At 37.8% G+C, this 14,979-nt stretch overlaps 1 protein-coding gene across 5 annotated transcripts in view; it reads left to right on the top strand.

Annotated features, from left to right (window-relative positions):
* The window catches only part of ZNF148 (zinc finger protein 148), a 149,988-nt gene that overhangs the window by 86,969 nt on the left and 48,040 nt on the right, over positions 1 to 14,979 (top strand). For all 5 annotated transcript variants that reach the window (XM_004712248.2, XM_045287501.1, XM_045287502.1 and 2 more), the window contains one exon: positions 7,799 to 7,924. In XM_004712248.2, the coding sequence (XP_004712305.1) occupies positions 7,799 to 7,924 (126 nt within the window). The remainder of the gene's footprint in view (positions 1 to 7,798; positions 7,925 to 14,979) is intronic.

Genomic DNA, 14,979 nt, shown 5'->3' with positions numbered 1-14,979 from the left:
CCTAGCTCTCTCTATATATAGAGGAAGACCTGGCAGCAAACTACACTTGAAGGACTGCTAGTGTCTCACAACTCTTTCTCACGGAATTGAGTTGCACTGAGCTATTAGTACTGCTTTATAATTTAACTGTTCATTTCTTGTATTATATATCTATCTGTATATAATTTAACGGTTCGTTTCTTGTGTTATATATCTAATTGTCTTTATAAATAAATATATTAAATTATCAGCAATTTGGTTTTATGTCTCTGGAGAACCCTGTGTAACACAGTTATCTTACTTTTTCTTTTCCAGTCTAGATCCCTTTTATTTCTAATGCTCTTCCTTGAACTGTTTTTTGACACTTGTGATGAATGTTGGTCATTTATTTTGTTGAATTTCTCTCAATTTGCATTTGTTTTGTGTTTTCACGATTCGTTTGAAGTTAAATGGTTTTTTTGTTTTATTAGTGGGAGTTTAATATATATACCATTCCATATTTCAATTACTCTAAGAATTGTACAATTGCTACCACAGTCTGTTTCCAAATATTCTTTTGTCTACATGAAGTTAGGTGTTTTTAACAAGAATCCCGCAGTCATAATGTTGTATCATATAAAACTCTTTTCCACAACCCAATTATGGAATCAATTATTCTTGACTTCTTGTATTTGAATAACGATATTCCAAAATCAGGTTTTGGTGCTAGATGTATGTTGTCAGTGGTCCTTGGTGATTTCATCAGGCACCTCTAGGAAATACAGATATGCCTCTAACTCACACATGCACTCAGGTGTTTTTTTATTTCTATATGTTGATGGGACCCAGGCATTTATATTAAAAGAGATTTAAGGGGGAAGTAGAAGGAGTGAATGCAAATATAGTTTAGATGTATCTAGATCAGTGGTTCTCAGTTTTTTGGTGTGAGACCCCTTTAGATTCTTTAAAAATACCAGTTTCTAAGAGCACAGGCTTTTGTTAGTTTTATCTATCAGTATTTACCATATATAAAATTAAAACTGATTTTTTTAGTTTGAAAATAAAGCTCATGAGATGTTTTCATTTAATAAAAGTTATCTTATTTGCTATGAAAAAAATGAGTGAGAACAGCTTTATGTTTTTAAGGGAAATCTCTATTGTCTTAATATAAGATAGTTAAAATCTGTATCTGTGCATACATTGTGTCTCTGATAATATCACCTATTAAGTAGCACAGTTGTTGAGAGAAGATAGAGAGAAGCAGGCTATTTTCAGTGACCTTCCGGAACCCTAGGACCACACTTTGATAACCACTGACTCAGATTTACTGAAACCTTACAAAATAAAGGCTCACATACTGGCAAGATGGTTGGAGAAGAATTTATGAGGAACAATAGAGAACTGGGAGGGGTCAGGGAAGGTTGTGATTCACCAGATCTCTATCCTTCAGCATCACTGTTTCTTCTCCTACCCTATTCTGGAGTTTGGTGAAATGGGACTTTTTAGACATCTCCCTGCTGGCTGATTCCATCTAGATTAACCAAGGTGGGGTTACAAAAATTTACTCTTGGTAGTAGGTATCTCTTTTTTCTGGACTTGATGAAAACTCAACTGTTGCTAACATTCTTCTTTCAGAAAGTTTGTTTACAACCAAGTCCATTGTGTGAGTCTCTTTTACATTTTAATATTTATTTTTTATGTGGTTACCTGGATTCCATTTGAGTGTTTCCCAGGCAACATTTTGAGAGATTTCTTCTAAGTATAATTAAATGCATCCTTTTGTATGCTTTGTACTACATTTATTCTTAGAATACCATTTCTTTTAATTTAGGGAGAGCTTATTTTGTCTTCATAAGCTGTGGCTACAGATTATTCTTTCAGAAAATTTGACCATCATAAGGAGAGGCGTTGGGAAAATGTGGGTGCAGGAGAGTTTCTGTTAGAGGAGAAATTGTGTTTAAGCAGAGAAGATAGGTGGAGTCGAGAAGCAGCAAAGCCCTGGCGTTGGTGGGATGCATCAGTAGTACAGGTGTAGAAGGAAGCAGAAAGATGCTTTCCTTTCACTCCAGTAGGAATGGGCACTAGAAGGGTGAGGCAAAGCAGACATTTGAAATACGGACCGGAAGAAACGCAGGGCTGCAGAACAGTTGAACATAGAAAAGGGTGGTGGTCAGGATGGATCTTTTCCAGCCAGACTCGTAAGCTAGGTCTTTTTTGTAAAGTGGATCATACCTAGAGCTGAGCTTGGAGAGTTTATAATTGATACCATCCATACAAGGAGCTGCTTTACACTGCTGACTGGGGAAATGGCATGAAAACAGTTTGGTATTACTTTAGTTGTGGAAGTTGCTGGGGAAGACATTGAGCAGTGGTGAAATCCTAAGTCAGCAAGGTTGGTGTCTTTGCTATATCCAGTGCTGCTGTAACAGAAATACCGCATGTGGCTGGTTTTCACAAACAGGAAATTGTTGGCTAACAGTGTAGGAGGCCAGTAATTTAAAGTCAGGGAACCCAATCACAGGCTTTTTCTTTGTATCAGTTCTGGGAGAAGGTGTTTGTCATCATTCTTCCTTCAGGTCCAAAGGATATGTTCAGTTCTTAGCACAATCCATCCACCCACCCATCCATCCGTCCGTCCGTCCGTCCGTCCATCCATCCATCCATCATGTCACACACTTTTGTACAGACGTTGTCATCATCCCTCCCTCATGAACCCTCGATAAATTATTATCATATCTACATCATCTGCTGTCTCCCTTCACCCACTTGTCTGTTGTTCATCACCCTAAGCTCTTCTTTCTTGGTGGTAGTAGATCCCTCAAATCTCTGCTTATTTGTGTTAATCTCTTTTATATTTCAAAAGAGATCACTCAAGACACAATCCAAACATGTAATTGCATGCTGCTTCATTAGCATAGCTGCTATTAATCCTGCTCCACTAACATCATAGAAGTTAGGGTTTATAACACACAGAATAATTACATAAGCTTTGGTGGCATTTACATGTTGGGCTGCTAAGCAAAAGATCACCAGTTTGAAACCATCAACCTCTTAGTGGGAGAAAGACCAGGTTTTCTACTCTCATGAAGAGTTGCCATCTTGGAAACCCACAGGGCTGGTTCTACCAGGTTGTCTAGGGTTGCTGTGAGTCAGAATTGACTCACAAAATGGAGGATAATTACTTAATATTGAGAATCATGGCTTTTGGGCCAAATCGATACATACAAGGTTAAGCCAAAAGGTATTGCTACAAAATATTTATTAAACCTTTATTAAACAGAAATACCAAAATGTGGAGCTATTGTTCTAGATGTATTATCCTCTGTCTTACTTTATGTGTTTCTGAAGGTGATGCTTCAGTTTTCTAACCTTTCCTTCATGAACTTTACACTCTGATTTACACCACATGAAGTTTTAACACCCTTGAGTGACTCAGATCATGTTTTTTGTCAAAGTTCCTTGATTTGAGGAAACAAAAAGAATTCTAAATGGGCACAATCAAGGTAAGGCTTTCCAATGAACATCTTATAAGACAACCCTTGCTGGGTGCATGTAGTGATAACAGCTGCAGCTCTGATTACGTTCCTTCTATGATGCCTTTTGCCGTTTTCAGACTCTTTGATTGTGCCCGGTTTGTAGTCTTCCTTTAGTGCCTGTCCCCTTAATGTCATGAGAGCATGACGTTCCTTTCTTGACATACTCAGCTTTCTTGTGGTCGTGTTGCATCATAGCTCTCTCTCTAGTTTTTAAGGCTTTTGAAAAAGAGATCTTAGTTTTGAGAATGGTGTTCCCCGAATCTCAGTAAATATTTTTAATATGTTATTTTAGGCTGAGTCTGCGTAGGTACTTACCCTGTTTCCCCGAAAATAAGACAGTGTCTTATATTAATTTTTGCTCCCAAAGATGCGCTAGGTCTTATTTTCAGGGGATGTCTTATTTTTCCATGAAGAAGAGTACGGTACACATTTATTGTTTATTGTTTTATTAAAAGAGACTTCGCACTTCCTGTCTGCGCCAGCTGTGCTGCGGCTAACAGTGAGCTTCGTGGTGGCGCCCGCCGCTACAATCCAGATTTACAGTGGCGGGGGGCCCGGGGGACTTATATTTCAGCGAGAGGCAAAACTAAGTGTGTCTTATTTTGGGGGGATGTCTTACTTTGGGGAAACAGGGTAGTAGGGGATGAATGAATAAATGTGTGGAAGTTATGGAATATACCTAAGAAGAATCACTACCACCAAGTTGATTCTGATTCATAGCAAACTTATAAGGACAGAGTATAAGTGCCCCTTTGGGTTCCTGAGAGTTTAAATCTTTATGGAAGTAGACAGACAGCCTTATCTTTCTCCCTTGGAGTGACTGGTGGGTTCAAACTATGGGCCTTATGGTTAGCAGCTCATCACTTAGCCCACTGTGCCACCAGGGCTCCTCTAAAGAGTATTTTACATTAATATAACATGACAAGATATGGGCGCATGGAGTTGCTAATATGAAAGTAAGGCAGTTTATTTATTACTAGACCAGAAATTAAGTCATTCTGGTCCTGTGTCATTCCATATTCTGGGTTTGTGTTATTCGTAATTAAAATCAAGGGAAAGCTTTTATCAATATAGAGAGGCCTGTTTATGCTTAATGGGATACTTGGTGGCTCTCTGGGTTAGGCATTGATTGTTAGTTACAAGGTCAGCAGTTCAATCCCACCAGCTGCTCTGAGGGAGAAAGATGAGGCTGTCTGTTCATGCAAAGATTTACAGTCTCAAAAACTCTATATAGGGTCACTATGAGTTGGAATTTATGGGGTGACGGTGAATTTGTTTTTTTTCTTTATTGGCTTGTTTATGTTTAGTGACTGGTTATGCATTCAGCTACCAACTGCAAAGTTGATGGCATGAACCCACTTGAGCCTCCCGGAAGAAAGATGTGGCTGTCTGCTCCTGTAAAATTTTACACCCTTGGAAATCCTGTGGGTCAGTTACACTCTACCCTACAGGGTCATTGTGAGTCGAGTTGACTTGATGGCATTGGATTTTGGTATTTATACTGACGAGTTAGGAGGCGAAAGAGGGAGAGGTTGAGAATGAGGAGGAGGAAAGGAAACGGCATGTGTGTGAGAGAGGTTTTAGAACTAGCAGGAAAGACCCTCTGGGAGCTGTATAAAGGGCAAGGAGACAGCACATTAAAGACTATGATGTCTGTGGATATTGGGGAGGAAGTGTATGAGGGAACTTCAGAAAGCTTGTGGAAAATTATCTTTAAATCCAATTTTTTCCCATGAACTTTCTAACACCCCCCCCCACCTCTGTGGGTATAGAAGATAGATAGATATGAAATGTAGGACTCATGTGTGATGGCTTCTATCACGTTAGAGAGGCTGGAAGGAGTATGGATAGGTGGATCAGCAGGAGTTTTAGAGTTTCAGGAGGGTGGTTTAGCCCAATGCCTGGGTTTAATCAGTTGGAGAAGAGTGGGTAGGGTGGTGGTGGTAATGGTCTTTAAAATAATGAAATATAGCTAGAAGGGGGCTAATAGACTATGTGAAATAGAAATGAAGGTTTTGTCTTTATTTTTTTTTTAAATCTGACATATTTCTTTGCTGCTTTTCTTGATGCTCTAATGAGTAGGTTTCAAAGATCCAGTGCCAGTGCATTTTTCCTGACACCACAGCTCTGCGGGTACATGCTTTGAGTAATTTACACATGGGTTTAATTTAGGTGATACTGAGGATGTAGAACTATTGATTTTCTTTGAAAGACAGGTCCCAAGGAAAGAGTAGACAATTTACGGATGAATTATTATACATTGCCTATGGAATGTTTGCAGTTTTGTAGATTTTCGTCATATTCTTTGAGCCAAAGGTGGTTTACATATTTTCTTGACTTAGAGCAACCCATTCTTTCTTGCTAATATACCAATATCATACCCATCTAATTTAATTTTTGAATTACTAACATCCTTTCCAAGCACCTCAGATTGCACCATATGTATTAGGAGATTACTTTATCCCACTTAAAGTGATAAACCTACTGGAGTCGCCTAAATTGTAGCTTGCTGTACCTATGGACAGTCAGTATGTTTTGAGCCATTCGTTTGTGCTTTAAAAATAACAGAACTAATATCCCTTTCCATATACAGAGAGTAAACAAACAAAAAGGTTCAGACTTATGTATTAATCTTTATTCATGTCTGCACATGAAGTCTGTTCTTTGGCTGTGAATAGTTGCTAGTTGTTGAGATTATTTTTGAACCTGGCTTATTTTCTTTTTGATACTTTTGTGTGCTGCATTTTTCATTATTTCTATCTAGTATATAAACTGACTGAAATTTTCACAATACGTTTGGTAGCTGTACAAAATAAAACAGCTGTTTAGATAGAGTGTACTTAACGTACATCTATCTTTGTCTCATACCCAGCCCAAGAAGTTGTGTTTCAGGAAACATCACTCCAGAGGTGGTAAGATGTGTATTCCAAAGCCTTGCTGGTTGTGATTTCATCGCTCTATTTTATGCTCTCTATTAGTTACACATAAGGACAGGACGAAGTACTGTTTGTTCTATGACCTGACAGACGGAATTCTCAGCTGAATATCCATTTACATTATGTTCTCATGCCGAACTTCTCAATTTGTGATTCTCTGTATCCATTGATACACTATAGGGCAGTACTTGGACTGCCTACCTTTCAGAAACGAAAAAGCTTAAGGTTTCTTAGGTCAATCGGATATCCCTGGTTATGTTGTATTGCCCTGTGAACCCCCTCTACACATCTGGCTTTCAACTTTACACTAAGAATCTAAGATCTTCATCCTTTCCTTTATCATATTTGGTGATTTTGAAAACTGGCATATTGTGCTTCCAGGATGATTAAGTTTTGTTAGTGCATTTCATAGCCTGTTAAGTTCTAGGGTTTTTTCTTTAGTTTTAAGATTCTTGTGTTTTCATTTCAAGGAGAGATTGAAAATGAAGCAGTGAGGACTAGATGACCCGACATCATCAATCAAATCTGATGGGAATTGATGTTACCATCAGTGATCTTAAAACCCTGGAGTTTTTAGGGGAACCAACTCTTTGAGAACTTAGATCCAAAAATGTCGTAGCATTGATGAAAACCGTACTATATTTTTTATGTACTGGTAGTTAGAATTTATTTGTTTATTTATTATGTAGTTGAAATTGTGTATTGTACAAAGTAGAGGCCTAAAACCAGCCACATGAGAGTCTAAACAAATATTTGGCGGTGGTTTTCATGAAAGGCTTGCAAAATACTGAATAAGAGCTTATCAGAAGTGTTGAGCATAAGGGTTATTGAGTACTCAGTTAGTTCCTATTGCTTTTCTTTTGGTGGGATCATCTTTTAGAATTTAGTATCGTTTTCATTCCCTTTTTGGGGGGTATTGTTGAGAATGTATTATTGTCTTGATACTGTAGACATTGAGAAACTATTGAGATAACTAGATAACCTTTTTTTTTCTCCAATATTTTACTGATTTTTAAGGATTTAACCTTTATTATTTGTTTTTAATGTCAGCATCAGTTTCTTTAAATCTGAGAGTGAAATTGATTTTACCGTGCTCTGACTTCTCATTTACTTTGCTGTTTCTTATAGTCACCTTTCCCTAGGACATCTTTCATCATTTTCCCAAATAGTTTGTGCTCTTGATTCTTATTTTTCATTTGCCTATTAATAAATTCTTTAGTACTATTCAGTTGGCCACACACATAGTTAGTCATCTTGGAGTATCTATATTTTAGCCAAGGATTGAACTAGCAATGACTTTTTTGTCATAGTGGACTTTTTATTCATTTCTAAAATTGGTTTTATTTATTTATTTTTATTTTTTAACAGATAAGTGTAAAGCAGGAAATTACTTTTACTGATGTATCTGAGCAACTGATGAGAGACAAAAAACAAATCAGAGAGCCAGTAGACTTACAGAAAAAGAAGAAGAGGAAACAACGTTCTCCTGCAAAAGTAAGAGAATATATTAAGGTGGTGGTTCCTAACCTCTAAATCTCAAACTGTTGGTTAATCTTATGGGCATAACCTGGCTGCCCTATGAGACAAAAGCCAAAGTCATGTGCTTAGGAAGGTTGGGGCATTGCACCAGCTTCACCTGGAGGGATGCATGCACACAGGGAGGTGTTGGGCCATCTCTCACCTCTTGCCCCACTTTTCCATTCCTCTCATTTTTCCTAAAAATGTCACCAGCGTATCTCATTAGTCAGTCTCATTAGTAACTTTCTCATTAATAATAGTTCTCCTTTTTTTAATATTAAGGTTTCAGGAAAAGTCAACTTCAGCTGTGTATCGGGAAAAAATAACGGGATACCTGTACTAGAATGTAAGCTCCATGAGGGCAGGGACTTGGTTGTGTTCCTCATTGTATCTCAAGAACCTCCATTAGTAGGCTTAGTAAGTCCTCAATAAATATAGGTGGATGGATGAATTTGTAAGTGAAAAAGTGACCCAGTAAACCTCAGGAATTTCTTGCCTTTAAAAATTTTAATACAGTGACCTTTTTTTTGTATTTCTACTAATTTCCCAGTGAGTGTGAACTTACATCTTTGCAGTTATTATTTTTCACGTTTTATACCATCCTCCATGGAATGAAGTCTTTTTTTAAAAAGATTTTATTATAGCATGATCTTTAAAAAATATTTTTTGTGGCTACCCTTTTTTGGAATTTGTGGTTTGAAATCTTAATAATCACTATTATTTATAGATATTTATATTTTGGATAGAGTGATGTGCTGATTCAGGAATTTTGCAAGCCAGCTGCTTAGACTTGATGTCTGGAAGTTGGTCATGGTGAGAACATTTAGAAAATGAAAATCAGCAAACACTACCAGCTCTCTATTACATTGTTGAGCATTAACCAGTGTTCTGTTACTTTTGAAATACTCAAGTAGGCCCACTATAGCAAAATTTGAAAAATATTTCCTTAGTTTTCTACAATATTCCTGTTCTATAGTTTAAAAACCTTGTGTATATGTATTTTTAACATTCCTAACTTTATGAATACTTAGTGTGTATAAGCTGTCTTTATGCTTCTTGTTATTACTGCGTTTATAAACATTCTTATTAGCTCTGTAATGATTTTTGATATCGTAAATGTATTTAACAGTGACTCTGTTCTTGGACATTTAAGTTGTACTCTTTCTCTCTGTTTGAATCATGCTGCACTTGTGTTTGTGTGTAGATCTTGGTGCACTGCTGAGTTCGTGGGCACCAGCTTTTAAAGGATTTCTTCCAGGGCTTGGAACTAGTTTGGACCAGTTCTGTCATGGCCCACCATGAAGCAAACCTGGAACAAACCTGAATTTAAAAGATTTGGGTGATCTGGAGAGTTAACCAGCATGAAAAGTGTATGTAGTGAAGCCCCAGAATGGCAACTCAGAAGAGGCATTGTAAGCGCTTTCAGGAGCCAATGTGACACTGAGTTGTTGCCAGGACTCTGAAACACATTTGAGTGATGCCAGCCTCTGCCATCTTTGAGCGGGCCACCTGTGTTTTCTCCTGAGCTAGTCAAGAGGTGTGGTTCCTTGGAATGTGCACACTGCCCTTGTTTTCCAAGGAGCAGGTTAAGCTTTCAGTCGGGCTTCATCTCCTCATTTTTCTCACTATGGTTAATGGTCAGGTTCCTTCTGGTGTCTCTTTGTTGGCCATTACTGGATTGGACTGAACAGTTCAAAGTCCTGGTTTCTTGGTAATGAACTAATCAGTTAGTTAAATTCCTAACCAGCCATGGAACTAAAGTATCTTCTTCATTCTTACCAGCCTTTAGTAAATAAGGACTGCCGATTTATAGCTTAAGTCGGCTGCTCCATTATAGTTTAAATTTGCATTTCTCTAGTTACCAGTCATATTAAACTCTTTTTATACTAGAAACACTGTATATCAGATAGGGGTGTTAGAATAATGAAAAGAAAACCTATTTAGGAGTGAATTTAAAGTGACACTGACATGTTTTATGTAAATGACTGTGGGCCGTCTTAAACACGGGGCTGCAGTCTCCAGGGAAAGGGAGAGTGTCTGGAAATTTAGTATTTTGAAGCATACCCAGCGAGCTCTTTTACAGATTTTCAGCAGTGGGTTTTAAAATTCACATTGAAAATCATCATTAAAGTAATTCTTTCTGCCCCTTTATATAAAGAGAAAAGCTTATCTTAGGTTTATAAGTCATGAGTACTGCTTCTTGTAAACTCCTGAAAAATAATTTTAAATTTTTCTAAGAAGATTCTACTCTTGCTCAAATCTTGAATTTTGCTGGTATGAAGATATAAATATTTTGTGTATATGTCACCATTGAGTCTCATTGGATTGGGGGTCTAGGTGGGAAATTAAAGTAATACAACAGATTGTTGTTGTTTTGTGTGCTGTCATGCTGGTTCTGAACCCGGAGCATCTCTAGGCACAACCGAACTAAACAGTGCCGAGTCCTGCACCAACCTCACAGAGTGTTCCTGTGCATGAACCCAGTGTTGTGACCACCATGTCGGTCCTTCTCATTGAGGACCATCCACCTTTTTGCTGCCCCTCTCCTTTACCACACACTAGACCCTTCTCCTGGGCTGGTCTCTCCTGACATGTCCAAAATATTTAAGATGAAGTCTCGCCACCCCTGCCTCTAAGGAGCATTCTGGCTGCACTTCTTTTAAGACAGGTTTGTCTATCCTTTCAGCAGTCCATGGTACTTTCAACATTCCTCACCGTTCTTCTCAATTCGAAGGCATTGATTCTTCTTTGGTCTTTCTTATTCAATATCTGACTTTCACATGCATAGGAGGGAATGGAAAATACCATGGCTCAGGCACACCCCAGTCCCCAAAGAAACATTCTAGCTTCTCAGTACTCGAATGAGGTCTTGTGCGGCAGATTTAACCAATGCAGCTTTTCAGAAGGCAAACAACCGGCTTACGCGTACATATGAATGTGGCTATCTTCAGAATAAGTGTGGATTTTAAAGCAATAATTGCTTTCCAACCTTTGTCATATAATAAAATCTAGTTATCTTAAGGTAGGCTTGGTATTTGAAAACTGCTCAAATATATTTGGAGATCTGTCTGATGAAGAAGAGGGTGATTGGCACTAGGTTTACAGATATTTCTTACATACCTATCTCTTCGGACACGTATCAAATGGACACGTGAGCGAACCCACAGATTTTCTTTAAAAAACAACTTATTTTATTACAAACAAAATAATCTTACACTCTTATAAATAAAACTATGTGATACTATAGCTATAAAACATACTATTTAACATAAAACATTTGAGACATTGGGCTCAACATATCCTTATGGATCTCTTTGGTTGATCAGTATGACAGTTTTTGCATTGTTTGACTTTACATTTTATGTTTATTTTTTAAGATCCTTTTGACCATGTTTATATTTATCACTGAAGTAATGCTTTCATGAATGAAACAGATTTACCGGGATTAATATTCAGTTTAAGTTCACACCAAATTGACATGTATCCATGGAGACAGATATACCATACAGAGAATTTCAAGTTTAGAAGACTTAGTAGAAAATTAATTTGGAAGAAAAAAATAAATTTGAATATAGATTTGTCTCATTAAGGATAACAGTCAACATAAATGGTAGGAGATAAATATAAATGGTTTCTGTAGTTTTTGTTGAGGAAATCAAAATGCTGTGGCCCATAAACCTATTCTTAAGCTGGAGATTGTTAGTTAGATTAAGGTTTTTGGCAGAATCGTGGAGTAAACCAATTTATGAAAGCAAAGTTTCTACATGCTAGAAGCCTGCCCCTCTAAATTTGAAGTTACTCGTATTTTTCACCACTTCGTTAGGAATCTATAATATATTTTTCCTTTGAGGTATGTGTAGTGTGTTTGAACATAGTTGGGCTGCTAACCACAAGGTTGGCAGTTTGAAACCACCAGCTGCTCTGCGTGAGAAAGAGGAGGCTTTCTACCCCCGTACAGAGTGACAGTCTGGGAAACCCACAGGGACAGGTCCACCCTGTCCTATAGGGTTGCTATGACTCAGAATCGACTTGATGACAGTAAGTTTGGTTTTGGTATGTTTAAATGTAATTCACCTTTTAATGTCTCACGAATGATACTGACATTTTAAAAATCTGGATGGCCAAGAAACTAACTTTTTCCCTTCCCCCTGAAAACTCTTGAATGCTTGACTTTCAGGTGGTTTTATTGAGGGGGGAGGAAAGGAGGGGACCGTTTTAATTGTTCTGCTGTCTCTTTTCTTAATGGCATGCTATCCGCATTGACAAAATTCTGTGCCTCCATGGCCACTTAACATTGCTTTTCTTTGCCCTTGGAATCTTTTGTTTTGTTGCAAATTAGGGCTACAGATAACCACATTTATTGGAAGTATGTGAAAAATCCGAAAAGACTTTAGTTCATTCTTGGTGGATTTGTGTCAGCCGTTCTCCCGTCTGGCTGTGCATTACAGTCACCGACAGAGCCCTTTCCAGTTACAGATACCAAGCCCACTCTGTAGAGTCCTAGTCAGGGGTGTCCCGTCTATACTTTCAGTAGGCCAACGTGATGATGATATAGCCTACGAACCTCAAGACTTGGTAAACTTTTGAGCCAGAAGAGCTGATCCTATCGCTTCACAACAATTTAAAAATTATGCAAGATCCCCAAGTATAATCTTAGAAACAAAATCACCGTTATCTGAATAATACCCTGTAAGTGAACTGTGATCGTTTTATTTTCAGTTTTACTTCAGAGCTACATGTACGTTGTGTCAAAACCGTATTTGGCTCATGAGTTGCAGTTTGCAGTGTCACCACCGACTTTGCTATTGTTAGGAGAGAGCATTTCTCACCTTAGAAGGGTTTTATGAGATGGGTGAGGTAACAAACTCCTAGGACTCCTCTTCAGTCAATCTTCACAGTATTGTCTAATCTGTTAGCATAAACTTTTTCATTTGTCTTAGCAATTGAGTGAGCTAGGATAGAGCTCTTTGAATTTGTTGTGGAGCAAATAATTTGAGTGTCCTTTATGTTCCAGGGTCTCTTATTAAACTAAAGAAGTGTTTGTTAGAGCACTTTATGTATTCTAAGTAGAAATTGATTATTCAAAGTTATGCTAAACTCAGGAAGAAAGAGCAGGTTCTACAAACCGAGTAGATTATACATTAAAGGAAGAGTTATTTCTTAGTGTATACTCATTATATACCATCGATTCCCTCCCACACTTCCCGAGTTTCAGGAAAGGTATGTTCTTACCTGTTTCTTAAATACGAAGGCAAGGAACTATGTGTATATTTTAAGGATTGAAATAAAAATTTGTATTAAGTTAGAGTGCAGTTGTCTGGCCCAAATTAATTTACTCAGAGCACGTAATTCTCTGGAGAAGTCAGATAAATAAAATAGTAATACATTGTCCTAAATCCCCTAAGGCGCTACACGGGTGGGGCTTGATATCATCTGTAACTGGAAAAAGCACTGTTGGTGACCGCCGTGCACAGCCAGAAGGGAGAACCACGCACACAGATACACTAAGTTAGCACTGAAAAAAAAAAAAGAAATTGAGTAGTATGCAATGAGTGAAATTTAATGAAAATGAACAGAAAAATAGATACAAGGGTAAATAAAATAATTGCTACTGGGCTTCCAGTTTATAATATGTATGATGTTATTCCAAGTAAACGTGTTTAAGCATGTCTCTGCAGTCAGTCAATTGCTGCAGATGAGTTATCTCAGTAATATACTTGTCTCCGTCTCATTCTCACGCACTACCATCGAGTTGATGCTGACTCGTAGTGATCCTATACGACAGAGTAGAGCTGCCCCTGAGTTGTCAAGATTATAACTGTTTATAGGAGTAGGAAACCCCACCTTTCTCCCTCGGAGAGACTTGTTTTCATTTACTGACCCTTCGGATCACAGCCCGAGAGTATTCGCTAGGTCACTGGGGTACGCATTCAATAAAAAGGGCCAACTCCCTTCACAAGGGGGTCTGCTGAGCCAGTTAAATTCAGGGCAGAGAGGCCATCTCAGAAGGTGACTGGTGACTGGATTTTTTTGGAGTTCCAAAAGGGTAATCTTGATAAATTTTTTAAGGAGTACAGGATGATCATGGGAACTTGTGTGGGAGAAGTTTTTAGAAAATTGAACACCACATTGGTGAGGAAAAGGCTAGGAAAGTTGTGCCAAGGATTTCCCCCCCCCCCCATCACTACAATGCACCTGCCTGTGTGGCTGTTCCATGAAAATTTAGTTGAGAAACCTGGCCTATCTGCCCTGCAGCCCTGATCCCTGCACCTTCAAACTTCCTTTTGTCTCCAAATCCCATAAAAAGAAACAAAATTTGAGTCTTTCAAGGATGCCCAAATTACACAGTTTTGACATGGTGTAAATTGAGTAGTGTGGAATTGGGGCGGAGGGTGGGAGATGGAAACATCACCTTGAGAAGTGTGCACATCTAGAAGCAGCTGCTTCCTATTGTCATGGTTTTACTCGAACGTTTCTATGGTTTTGTAGAAATGTTTTTTTAATCCATCGTAGGAGGGACTTCGAAGAGTGTTCATGAGAAAATCAGATGAAAAGATCATGTAAAATTTTTAGGAACTTTTAAAAGCCCCTCATATGCCAGGCATTTGTTATGGTTTCTTCTTTCTGCTACTCTCGTGAAGAATAAGGGCATTTAACGGTGAACTAATTTTAAGTCTGCGCAGAAAAACAGGAAATAGGGAAGAGTACTTAAGAGACAGTCATGGAAGGAAAAGAGTGCAAGTAAGTGTATTGGTATTTTATTTCCCTAGAGAATTATATGCTCTGGGTGATTTTTTTTTTTTTTTCACAAAACTTCACTCTGACTTAAAATTTTCTTTTTAAATAATTTTTTTATGTAAATCATTAAACACATCCCATACTTCCTTCTTTAGCATGAAGGAAACAAGAAAGAGTCAAACGTTTCTGAAACTGTACTTAGCATCAGTTTTTGTACTATATTTAAGAACAGTTCTGTCCTTAGTTTTTTTTATATAGACTTTTAAAGGCACTTTTAAATTAACAGAAAACTT

This window comes from Echinops telfairi, unplaced genomic scaffold (assembly GCF_000313985.2).
Source record: "Echinops telfairi isolate 266 unplaced genomic scaffold, ASM31398v2 ScPeMD7_17;HRSCAF=63, whole genome shotgun sequence".
NCBI classification, from domain to species: Eukaryota; Metazoa; Chordata; class Mammalia; order Afrosoricida; family Tenrecidae; genus Echinops; species Echinops telfairi.
This window is presented reverse-complemented; position numbering and strand designations above follow the sequence as displayed.